General features: G+C 34.7%; 1 protein-coding gene across 15 annotated transcripts in view; it reads right to left on the bottom strand.

Moving 5' to 3' along the window:
* The window catches only part of PLEKHA5 (pleckstrin homology domain containing A5), a 229737-nt gene that overhangs the window by 79658 nt on the left and 136425 nt on the right, over window positions 1-13654 (bottom strand). For all 15 annotated transcript variants that reach the window (XM_032855109.1, XM_032855110.1, XM_032855096.1 and 12 more), the window contains 3 exons: window positions 9651-9755; window positions 7110-7182; window positions 1246-1346 (listed from right to left, as the gene is read on the bottom strand). In XM_032855109.1, the coding sequence (XP_032711000.1) occupies window positions 1246-1346; window positions 7110-7182; window positions 9651-9755 (279 nt within the window). The remainder of the gene's footprint in view (window positions 1-1245; window positions 1347-7109; window positions 7183-9650; window positions 9756-13654) is intronic.

Below are 13654 nucleotides of genomic sequence, written 5' to 3'. Positions count from 1 at the left end.
ATACTTAATTCTACTTCTCTGGTTTACGATTTTAATAAAATTTATTGAAATTCCATGCCATTCCCTTCTTACCCACAGTGTCTGCTCAGACATCACCTTCTCCTTGAGGCTATCCATCACTACCCCTCACCCCCACCCCCCCGCCCACCACTCTAACTTTCCTGCTTTTTCCTCTATAGCTAATAATGCAATATGTTAATTAGCAAAAGTTGTAAATAAGCTGCAGTCCGAGGTATTCTTTAAAAAAAGTGGATGGGCAGTAAAAATGGGATCAGTTTTATAGGGCTGCAAACATTTTCACTGTTAAATTACAGCATATGTTACCCTTACCTTCCCCTTCAAATGAAATTTTTACATCAAACCCTTCAGAGTTCTTAAAACTGACTTAAAAAATAAGTGACCTCTAAAATTTATTTCAGCCACAGTCATAAAGCAAAGAATGCAGTATGGCTTTTGAAAATAAAAATAACCAAAATATCATTAAAGTGGCCTTTAACTTGAGTATTTCACAAATCAGCATATGAGAAGTGGATAGGCATTGCTAGTCAAGGAGAGGGGCTTAGGTCTGATTGGATTTAGTAAGTTTAAAAATCTCAATGTCGGGACGCCTGGGTGGCTCAGTTGGTTAAGCAGCTGCCTTCGGCTCAGGTCATGATCCCAGCGTCCTGGGATTGAGTCCCACATCGGGCTCCTTGCTCGGCAGGGAGCCTGCTTCTCCCTCTGCCTCTGCCTGCCATTCTGTCTGCCTGTGCTCGCTCTCTCTCTCTCTCTCTGGCAAATAAATAAATAAAATCTTTAAAAAAAAAAAAAATCTCAATGTCAATACTATCTCAAAATTACCTGATGTTCATTATGTACTTAGACCCAAGAACATCTTTGCAAATACTCTCTAAGATCATAAATATACATATGTTAAAAACCACAGTTGTCTCCTATAGTCCTCTTCCCCAAATTTATTATGAAAAAATTCAAATATACAGTATCCTTTAAAGAATAGTATAGTGATCACCAGGATACCTACAGCTATATTTAGCAATTATTAGCATTTTCACATATTTGCTTTATCTAGAACCACTGTGACGTACAGACATGAAGACACCTGGCCCTTAGATATTTGGGAACATGCTTCCTAATTAAAAGGGATTCTCCTACTCAAACGTAAGACTGTTAATATATTTAATATCCATTTTTAAAATCTGTGCAAGATTCAAATATAGAATTTAAAAAGTATGACTATTTCCTTACCTTAAAAGCATATTTGCGATTAATGTGGTCCTCAGAGGTAAGCATAGCTATTTGAAAACTAGGTAATAGTATGCTTCCCAGGATACCCTCTTCTTTCTCATCTAAGAGATAATTGAGCATCTGATTAGAATTTTAAATGTTCTCAGGAAGCAGAATAAATTTTCTCAAAATTTATTCTGATCCAATCAAAAGGTTCCTATATATAAGTGAACTGTACTCATGTGTTGTTTAGATAGTTCTTTTAAGTTTTTAAAGGAAATATTAAAAAGCCCAAGTATATATACTTCTTCATTTTCACTAAGCTTCCCCATCCTAAGCAAATCAGAAAGGGTGCTCACACATCAGAAAAATGTCAATTAGACATAAAAAAACCATATATTTGTTTGGCATATATACCACAGTCTACAAACCCCTTAACATGTGATTCACTGAAAATATATTAGCATATAAGTAATAACACAGAAACCTTAGAAAATCAACCCCCCCCCGCCATTTCTGGTAGGATTTAAATGCCCACCATTTCAAGCCAGGACAAATGCACAGCTCACTTGCTCATGCCCTCCAGTCTGGCTCAAATGTCTCCTTATAAAGCCTTCCTTGACCACACTGCTTCCCATTTTAACCCATCCTAGAGCCCTCTCTTCTCTTTCTGGAACCTTACTGCCCCAACCCCCATACCTTAGACATACTACATGCTTTATTATTTATTTACCAACTCTCTCTCCCCACTACAATGTCGACTCCAAGAAGGACAGTAGATGCTAAAATACATCTGAATAAATATACATTTTTAAAACTATGCTATAAAAATTATATGATTTTTAAAACATATAACTGTAGTTAGCTTTTACTGGTCATTCTGATACACAACGAAGTTATGGGAATAAATTACAGGCCTACAAGGCAAGCACATAAAACACACCCAGGAAAATGATAAAACATTAATCTTGGCACAGTATAGATTCACATTACTAACTTGCTGCTTGGGGGCAGAGATGTTTACAGAACTTGAAATATACAGTTCATTGTTAGAAACCCGTAAGACAAGTTAATAAAGCTGTGCATTAGGCTGATGAACTCAGCAATGAGAAAAACCATAAATGAGAAATAATTCTTTTTACTCTGCTTGTCATGTTTTTTTATTATCATAAACTTAACAAGGAATTTTATTTATCTTCCTCTCATTTCTAATATATATGATGAAACTTCCAAAAGAAAGTTGCATTCAATAGAGGTTATTTCTGTAGCTTTTCTCATAAGGCAACAAAATTCTTACTATAACTGTGCTTCTTCAGGTAGAGTTCACTAATAAATGAAAGAATGAACACAAGTGCAGATTTAGTCTAAAAGGTTAAAAAAAAGAGGTAGAAAGCAGTCATCAATTATAGAGAATATGAGAATTTAAAAGAATGAGTCACATTCTACTTTTAAATCCATTTTGGTTATATAAAGCATATAATCAGAAATAGCTCATGAAGTCATCTTTATTAAAAATAATTTTTATCAAATAATACATTCTCTTATGTTGCATTACTGGAAACGGTGACTTTTCCTAAAGTTATTTCAGAATATGCAGAGCACTATGGTGTAGGGTGACTTCATGGCCTCATCAGAAATGGTTTCCCAGACGGACACTAAGCAGCTACGAGATCTTGGCAAGTTATCGATGCTGGGTATCTCTGTTTTATCAACTATAAAACTGAGGAAAACAGGACTTATTGCAAAGGATTGTCGTGAGGGTTCAATGAGCTAAGAGACATGAAGAACTCAATAATGCACTCAGCCCATTTTGAAGTGTTCAATAAATAATGCCCTTATTATATAAAGCTAAGGGCACTGCATTTATAAAAATCTTCATCTTTTGTCAAATGACTATCCTAAGAGTTCTTCACTAGATTCTTCAAATGTTCCTAATCATGACATTCTTCTGTTTAGTTCTGTCAAGCCTGACCTAAGTAACCGTCTTTCAGCTTAAGGGCTGCATACACTGACAAGCAAAGAGTGGGTACTGATTATCTGTAGAAGGAACGAAGTCCCCCGGTGGCTGAGACGGGCCTTTTGTTAGACTGGATGGCAGCCCAACTCCCTCCACCCTAACCTATTTCCTTCCCTGCAGGTAATAATACTCCCATGAACACTCCCTGGTGGGGCTCTTGCACATTAATCTCTATCACAGAGCTCGCATCCTGGGGCCATAACCTGGGACAAGAACCATAAGAATCTCAACGTTGATTGGATTCAAGTTAACATTTTAGACTCCCCACTTCTACTTCAGCTTTAAAGATATTTGGGTCAAAGACAAAATAGACATATAATTACAGCTGGGACATAACTTACAGACTGGAATATTATTACTAGTTATCATTACCTAGAATACGTCAATACTTTGTCAATTGGTCTCCTGGCTTGTAGTACCAAGTGCTAGGGTAATTTTTCTAAAATGTGCATTTGATCCTATTATTATTCTTGCATTTAAGATAGAGTAAAAACTCATTAAGATTGTAAACAAATGCCTTCTGTGCATCATTTTATTTTTTAGCCTTTACTCCTGCTATGTCTGCAGGCATAACCTTCATTCCAGCTACATAAGTCCCATGTGTAATTTCACAAACATGCCATGCTCCCTCATGCTTTGAATATCTTAAGTCCACTGTCTAGATTACCCTTCTTTCTTAATTCTTTTCTTGTACACCTGGTCAACATTCATTCAACATAACTGAGCACTATGACAGTCCTTCTTAGATTCCTTTAGCTAATCTGTGAGTTTCATGAAGAGAGGAGTTTATATTGTTCATTTCTGTATCCTACTACCTAGTAATGTATCAGTGCATCAAAAATGCTCACTGCTAGCTACCACCTTCGTCTGAACCATTATCATTTTTACCTAATAATCCCTAACTAGTCTCTGCTTCCTTCCTTCTTCTTTATAATCCGTTTTCCAAGAGCAGCTTGAGTGAGTGTTCCACAGTGTAAATCAAAGCATATCACTCATATACCGAAAAATATCCAATTGTTTCCTTACGGTACCTATAGAAGAATTGAAATTCTAGTAGAATCTGACATTGGTGCAATCTTCATTCCTCCCACCTGCCTCCCTACTGCCAGCACTCTAGCTGGGTGCAACAGCTTCCTTCAGCTCCTTCATTGTTCCACACTCCTAACCTCAGAGCTTTTGCACTCCTGCTCCCCTGCCTGAATACTATACTCATCTGGCTTTTCTTTGTCATTCAGACCTTGTTGTCTAAAACACAGGCTCAGAGAACTGATCCAAAGAAATCTTTCCTCCGTGCATGTCCTTCATACGATGACCTTATTTTCCTAAAAGCACTTAATCATCATATCGTTTATTTATTTGAATTTATTTACTGTCTCCCCGATTCCTCTAGAGTGAAGCTTCATGAGAACTTTCTTTCACTGTTTTGACAGAAACTGGAATGAAGCAGGTCCTGCTCAATAAATATTTGCTGAATGAATTAAATCCCATAATAAGTATTGTCAGTAGACAGACTGTAAAATAGAGCAATCTGTGTTCTGTCCTAATATGCCTGCTTCTTTGCAACGAACAGCGGAAACTTGAGCTTCCATCTGGTATTGGCCACTAACCTACTGTAAAAAACAGCAAGTCACTTATTTTGTCTTACTTTCCATATCTGTGAAATGTGGACTGATTTGTCAAAAAATGCTGACAGTGCACTGTGTACATCAGTATACTAGACACTTGGAAAGATGCAGAAGAAATGAATGAGGGGCTGCTGTATTCAGCAGGTTAAGATAAGAAATCCGTATAAGGAAAAATCCTGTGGTTCAGAGAAGTGCCTAGGTCTAAATTCTGGCTCTGACACTTGCTAGCTGTGAGACCTAAGGCAAACAATATGACCTCATTGCCCGTTAGGGTCCTCTTGTGTGAACAGGCAAAGTAAGATCTCCTACCTTGTTAAATGGCTATAAAGAACAGATGAAACACATCATCTATGTTACATGCTCAGCATATGGTAAATGCTCAAAAAAAAAAATGCACGGTATTATGATCATCTCACTAAAATCTGGTAGTTTTTATTTCAATTAATTGTCAATTCAATTGTCAATTAATATTGATAATTCCTGTTGATAAAATAGTGAAAGTGTATAATCTACTCATTGCCAACCATCTGAAGTGCAGAAGTGAGTTAAATGATGTTTTCCTTTTTACACTGCTCCTGTCTGGCAAGCCATACTAAAATTAATAAATATACTGAGTATAAAATGCACCTGGTTAATAATAATATGGAATCTTACATTCAGTATGGCTTCTGAACTCAACATTTACATTTTAAAAATTAGGTTAAAAGTTATTCTATTTTACTTAAGCAGTACCCTTCCATGAGCAACAACAGCAAGTTATAAGGAATTCAGTGTTCTTTTTGTTGTTAATTAACATTAAGGAATTTTATATGAGAGTAGTAATAAATATTTTCTTGTTCTTGTTTAAAGCTCTAAGTAGACTATAAACTATAAAAAAGAGAAGTACAAACTATAAGCTTAGAAATAATGCTTCAGTTATATATAACTCCTAATTTCTGAAAGAGTAGAAAAATGGTAGGAAAATTTTAAAGGAATTTTTAAGGAAAATTGTAGAGTATGGTTGGCACTTAAACTAAAGATAATACCACAATTGCTGTCTGACCAACATCTCTATGACAAAATGAAATTTTATAGGTTCGGTTGATTCTGACTCAGCAGTATTTCTCAACCACAGTTTGCAGTGGGGGAAAAATAGATGAATACCATTCTAGTAATTTCAGATTGGAAGGTTAAGATGCATTATATTGCTCTGATAGATGACCACAGAATTTCATCACACTTTTTGGGCATAATCACAAACTTTAAAGTTGTTAATCAGTTCTAAAACCCTGTTATATTTTGTGAAATACTTATCTAGAAAAGTTATAAATTATTAAACATGCTTTGACACTCTAATTCTTGAGTGACTGTTTCCAACTGAACTTTAAAGTAGGAAGGAAAGAGTTACTGTCCAGATTCTTGATTTTATATTACAGCTGAAGCAGATTTCTATGGAGAGCACAGCCTTTGTAGATTTTTCTTTGTTAGGTATGAACCATGTAACATCTAACAGATCCATATAGCACAGAGCAGAGATTTCCCTGGACATGGCTCTAAAATTGCATCCATCAATAACTTACTAATAAGAAAACATATTTAAACAAGGAGTTTATGATGTCCATATAGGAGAAATGAAGGCTATGTCCCCATATCTGAGATAATACCTTTATTTCCTCTACACCAACATTAACAGCCTGGTATATATACCTTACACAGTTTTCTTCATGTCTCAGGGAGGTTGTCATAGTTTAAGAAAAGGAGGATAGAGATCATGGTAAGTACATTTCTTTGTAGTTTAAAAAAAAAACTTGCCAATACATCAGAGTAATCTCTGATACTCTCCAGACATCTGCTGGGGAGTGCGGTGTGTTCAATGAATCAATAGTCGGATCTAACAAAGCTGACACATTAGAAGAATCTCATCACACTAATGACTTTAATCCGTTAGGCACCCAATTCAAGGATAACATTACAAAGTGAAGACTGATATGCTATTTACATAAAACATAAATAAGATTCACACAATCAAACTACAGAAATCGGACCACAACTCAAGACTAATCCTTTTAAAGCACGATACTGTTTTCAGGCCTACCTCAACTGCTCAGTATTATATATGGACGAAGAAAAGGTTTTCTTGATATTGTTTGTTGATAATAAAACAACCAAAGAATTGTTTTTTTCCTTAAAAAAGTATCCACTATTTAACATATTCTGTTGCAATTATGAGGTAATACACTAAAGACAGTTTTTGGGAAACTTACCTCTATAATAAAAGAGGCAGAGGTCAGAAAGCACGAACCAGCGTTTTTTCCACAGCTTCATGCCAGTACTGTCCTAAATTAAATCAACATATTAAAGGGTTTTTTTTTTTTTTTCCATTTCAGAAAATTCAAATTCCTTTCTGATGCATTTATTTAAAATAAGCTTTTAGGACAAGATGTATATAATATAGGCTAGACAGAAACCTAACTAAAAAGCCAAAATATGGAGGAAGTTTTCTAGAGACTTGGGTCACGCGAACATGAAGGTATTCCCAAGTATACACATCTCTGAAAAGTCATACTCTCACATGAAAAATACTTTTGAAGCAAACTGATTCGGCTTCATATTTGTAAGCGATTTGAAATTCACTTTTCTGAACACACATCTGTTAACATGGGGATAATGTAACTATGCAACATTGTATATATTCTGGTAAACCAGATTTAATAAATACATTAATCTTCAACAATAAGAAAAATATGTGATTTGAAATCATCCCAAAGGTAATGTGATTTAAAAAGACTAGGAATAAAGGACTCTTAGCATACAAATACATTTCACAAACATTTTTTTTCTTCCTACATGGACAGTTTGGGTTTTGCTCATCCTGAAAGAAAGAGTGCCTCTTTGGCAGCTTCTTTTAAGTAATTCAGTTAATAAAAATGCCAAGCTCAAACAAAATTATAATTTTAATAAAAATTACCTTCCCCCATGCTATAAAGCAAAACTGCAAAAGAAAATGAAACACACACACACAAGGCAAGAGAGAGGCCAGTTTGGATGTGTGTTAATATTTCTTATTTATTTCTAGTTGTAACCACCTAAATATGACTTTAGAACTTCAATTATATAGGTAAAAACCTCAAAAGATTTGTCCTTAAAATTGACAGTTACATCAAAGGACCAAAAAAAAAAAAATCTTTTTAATGGTATATGGTATTTTTAGTTCCTAATAACATTAATACAAATAATTAAAAAGTTTAGACTTTCGAGTGACTCTGCAAACCCTCTGTAAGTCACATATCTATTATAAAAGAAACACTCATGGGAGAGAAACTCATTGGTAACACTTTTCCAATATAAATTAATCAAGGGATCAAGAAACGAGAACAAAAATCATTTTAAAGAAGTCCCATATCTTCTATTAGGCTTAATATTATGCTAAGCTATCTGAACATAATTTGGACTTATTAAAAAGACTAGCTAAAAAAAAAAAATCTTTCACGGACACCTTGGTGGCTCAGTTGGTTAAGCTGCTGCCTTCGGCTCAGGTCATGATCCTGGGGTCCTGAAATTAAGCCCTGTATCAGGCAGGCTTCCTACTCAGTGGGGAGTCTGCTTCTCCCTATCCGGGCAGCTCCTCCCCACCCATGCTCTCTCTCCAGCACGCTCTCTCAAATAAAAGAAATAAAATCTTAAAAAAAAATTTTTTTTTCAGTTTGGATAAATTTAAATGTCATATAGTTAAAATATAGATGATTTAAAAATAAAAATTAAAAATTGGTATTCAAGTTATATTATCAACTCAGTGGACACTGGCAAAACCGTTTTGCTTGAATGACTGGGAATTCTCTGGATTTTAAGAGGGCCCTCTCTCGATACGTGTTTAGTTGTCACCCCAACTTTCAGATGGAATGATGTCTAATGAATGTTGCATAACAATTTCATTATGAATTTCAGTGACTATAAGTATTAGGTAATCTGAAAGCTATTAGCAATATTTGACTGAATAATTAGCACCATCAATGACCTAATATTTAACTCTCTTTATATCATCTATATACATGTATAATCAGAGACAGAACAAAGACAAAGGTCTTGAACGCCAGTACATTATCTCAATTATCTCGTGGTCACTTAACTTGGAAACCCAGCTGCAAACCAGAAAGTAAAAAAGAAAAACAGCCTCTGAACAGTAAAAATAGATGTTGGAAAATAAATGTACATAAATCCTTACTAATTCTCAAAATAATGGCAAGGCTCCAAAAAAGCTTAGTTACCAGGTTTTCCAAACAGCAGAACAATATACACCCCCAACTTATTAGGGTGTCTGAGAGTGAACCATGCTAAGAGAGTAGTCTTGAGAGCCTAAAAACAAAAATTTGAGAAAAATCTGAAAAATCTCAATTATGATCAGATCTCTCTGTAAATTAAAGCAAAGAAGAATATAATTGTACACATTTAATGATTTTATATGAATAGAAAAATGAACAATACCTCTGTATGTTTTATCTCCCATTTAAAAAATGTTTCTACCTAGATAATTTTAGCATATTATTGCTAACATTTTCATATAGCATGTTTAATTTCAAATCTAGAAATACCTGTAACAAACACACACTATCTCTATTTTAAGTAACCGTTATCTTTTCCTTCTTTACTGTTCCCCTAATAGTCTTCAGTAGTAATAAAGAGAATGTGGATCATTACTCTTCAGTTCTTTCTCCATTTTATGTAACTGTCTTAGGTATATTCAGCTGAAAAGGTCTCTCTTGATTCCATCTTTCTTTCACATCAAATAGAAAATAAACAAAAAATACCTGTTTATAAAGCCAACCTCGTCTGACCACAGGTGCATTAGGGTTCCTCTTAATTGAATTCGATCTCTTTCCAAAATTGTGAACTTTTTTTGAAGCTCGTGAAGTCTAAATAGAAAAAAGCAAAACAGAAAATGTGTTATTAATGTGTAGGTATTTGTATTTCATCTTCATAGTTTTATCTCTTCAGATTTCTCTGAAACTTGCAGGACTTAATCTTTTTAGGTGAATTATAGCAATTCTGCCTTTGAGGACTTCCTTGTTTCAAGTGTAAGAATTCACAAAGAATTTTTCACCTAGGATATTACAAAGAATCACAAGTTTTACAATCTGTCCTTTAAAATTGGAACATGCAAATTTTATTTTTAAACAAAGGAAGAGAGAGAGTAGAGCGCCCATGCACGCACACAAATTGGGGTCGGGGGGTGGAGTGGGGTGGAGAGGCAGAGGGAGGAGAGAGAGGATCCCCTGCACGCTCCAAGCCCAGTGTGGAGCCTATCCAGTGGCTTGATCCCTTGACCCTGAGATCACGACCTGAGCTGAAACCAAGAGCCTCTCAGTTAGGGCAATGAACATTGTCTGCAGCTAAGGTCATGATCTCGGGATCCTGGGATCGAGCCCTGTATCGGGCTCCTTGCTCAGTGGGGAGTCTCCCTGAGGATTCTCTCTCTCTCTCTCAAAATAAATAAATAAATTATAGAAAAGAAAAGAAAAGAAAAGAAAAGAAAAGAAAAGAAAAGAAAAGAAAAGAAAAGAAAAGAAAAAGGTACAATTTATGGCAGTATTTTGTCCTACCTGCTATATAAATTGAATAAACCTTGGGTAAAAATGAACAAATCTTTAAGAATTAATGAAAAGTAGATTTTTTTTTGCTTGCTATCTGCTTTTATTTATTTAAAGATTTTTATTTGACAGAGAGAGATCACAAGCAGGCAGAGAGGCAGGCAGAGAGAGAGAGGAGGAAGGAGGCTCCCCTCCAAGCAGAGAGCCAGATGCAGGGCTGGATCCCGGGACCCTGAGATCATGACCTGAGCCGAAGGCAGAGGCTTAACCCACTGAGCCACCCAGCCGCCCTCTGAATTTTTATATAACATAAAATGCTAGTAGGATAACTGAGCATTATAATGCTTCATTAATATATTTTTATCAAAATCTAGAGAAATGATAGGTAGGTTGAGGGCCAGCCAACAAGTCATTTATCTGGAAAGAAAGTTGGATCTGAACCTCAAACTTTACACTAAAAATTTTCCAGGTAGATCAGATATAAAAATGTTAAAAACAAAACTATAAAAACACTACAAAAAAGAATGGAAGATTTTTAAAAATCAAACAAACTCAGAATGCAGGTGGGCTTTCTAAATATGACATAAAACCCACAAATCAAAATAAAAATGAGAGAGTAAATCATATATAATTATGTGTGCATATTTGCAATTCATATAACAATAATACCTTTAATGTTCTAGAAATCAGTAAGAAGAAAACTTATAACCTAGTTTTTAAATGGGCAAATTACATAAAATCACTTCCCAGAAAATGAAATTTTATTTTTAAATATGAAAACAATGTTCAAACTCACTCATAATATGAAAAATGCTAATTAAAATAAAAAAGGCTACCATTTTTCACGTATCTGATTTTCAGAGGTTAGAAAGTTTTCTGGCACAGTACTTTGACAACATTGTGGATAAATAGTCATTTTCTTCATGTAATAAGCTCCAAGAAATAGTGGAACAGAAATAGTGGAACATATATAGTCATTTGACAAAGGAAAGATATTCCATACCTATTAAAACAGTTATTATTATTTTTTTTTATAATTTTATTTTTTATAAACATATATATATATATATTTTTTTTTTTTTTTCCCCCAGGGGTACAGGTCTGTGAATCTCCACGTTTACAAACTTCACAGCACTCACCATAGCACATACCCTACCCAATGTCCATAACGCCCCCCTCCCAACCCCCCTCTGCCCAACAACCCTCAGTTTGTTTTGTGAGATTAAGAGTCACTTATGGTTTGTCTCCCTCCCAATCCCAACTTGTTTAATTTACTCTTCTCCTACCACATTAACCCCCCATGTTGCATCTCCTCTCCCTCATATCAGGGAGATCATATGATAGTTGTCTTTCTCTGATTGACTTATTTCGCTAAGCATGATACCCTCTAGTTCCATCCACGTTGTCGCAAATGGCAAGATTTCATTTCTTTTGATGGCTGCATAGTATTCCATTGTATATATATACCACATCTTCTTTATCCATTCGTCTGTTGATGGACATCTAGGTTCTTTCCATAGTTTGGCTATTGTAGACATTGCTGCTATAAACATTCGGGTGCACGTGCCCCTTCGGATCACTACGTTTGTATCTTTAGGGTAAATACCCAGCAGTGCAATTGCTGGGTCATAGGGTAGTTCTATTTTCAACATTTTGAGGAACCTCCATGCTAAAACAGTTATTTTAAATGAACAGATGCACACAGTTGGTATTGGTTGCCTCATGAGGTGGTTTGGGTGCCAGAGCCCAGAGGTGAGAAGTAGATGGGTCCTAGTATACCATTTGAGTTTTATACTGTGTTTAAGCATTATCTGAGAGTAAGCTAACATTAATCAACAAACACATTTTGGGGAAAATGTGGTTGATATGGGGTCTTAATATACTATTTTCTACTAACAGATGTTTCAAAAAACCAAATTCTAATGAAATATGCTAGATTCTAGATAAGTTGAAAAATTAGAAATAATTTGATATCATTTACTTTTACGAGAACTCAAATTCAGCTTCTTTGTTTTTGTTGGTTACCACTATCATTCCTGCCAAAGTAAATCTTCATGCTAAACAAAGCAGTATTTCAGAAGATTGTGTACACTTATGGACACTTTTAAGAATACAGTAAACACCATCTGTCTTGTATTGTTTAAGTTCAGAGTTGTCCAAGGAGAAAATGCTACATGACCTTAAGCAGATCCTTCTAGTCTTGTGTTGACTTGATGTGATATGTTTTATATTTTATATCCGAGTATTTCTCTTGACTTTACACTGTTCACTTTCTATAATTGAAACAACACTATTAAAAGCAGATAGCAGGGCACCTGGGTGGTTCAGTGGGTTAAGCCTCTGCCTTCAGCTCAGGTTATGATCTCTCAGGGTCCTGGGATCGGGACCTCGCTGCTCAGCAGGGAGCCTGCTTCTCTCTCTCTCTCTCTCTCTCTCTATCTCTGCCTGCCTCTCTGCCTGCTTGTGATCTCTCGCTGTCAAATAAACAAATAAAAATCTTTAAATAAATAAAAGCAGATAGCAAGCAAAAAAAATCTCTAAATAAAATCTTTAAAAAAAGATCCAGAATTACTTCCATTATTTGGAAATTTACATTAACTTATAATATTCTACAAAATCCCATTTTAAGAACATTAAAATAAAAAATGTTAAAACAGGCATTTAAAATAGATAATTGCCTATTATCCATTTCTTTACAATAACCATAATTTAATATTATAATTATTTTACTGTATTATTAATTTTTTTTTTTTTTTAGAGAGAGACAGCACAAGTGGGAGGGGCAGAGAGAGAGCGAGAGAGAGAGAGAGAGAGAATCTCAAGCAGACTCCACACTGAACATGGAGCCCGATGCAGGGCTTGATCTCAGGACCCTGAGATTATGACCTGAGTCAAAACCAAGAGATGCTTAACTGACTGTGCCACTCAAGTGCCCCTATATTATTTTTTAATTATAATCCCTTGATTATTAATTCTATAATTATTACAATAAAATTTTATAATTTTAGATATCAAATTTTATAAAATATTTTTATTATAAGTTATAAAATATTATTAATTTTAATTATTATTCCTATATTATTATCTTTTGATTCTTTTGCATTCATTTAAAAACTGAAAAGCAACTTCAAGGCAATTATTTATTCAGATTTAGTAGCATATTTTCCAAGAGTTTGTTAGAATTTTCTTACTAGAATTCTGAATTTAAAATATTAATATTGTGG

This window comes from Lontra canadensis, unplaced genomic scaffold, assembly GCF_010015895.1.
Source record: "Lontra canadensis isolate GAN:19392208 unplaced genomic scaffold, GSC_riverotter_1.0 scaffold9, whole genome shotgun sequence".
In the NCBI taxonomy this organism is placed as follows: Eukaryota; Metazoa; Chordata; class Mammalia; order Carnivora; family Mustelidae; genus Lontra; species Lontra canadensis.
This window is presented reverse-complemented; position numbering and strand designations above follow the sequence as displayed.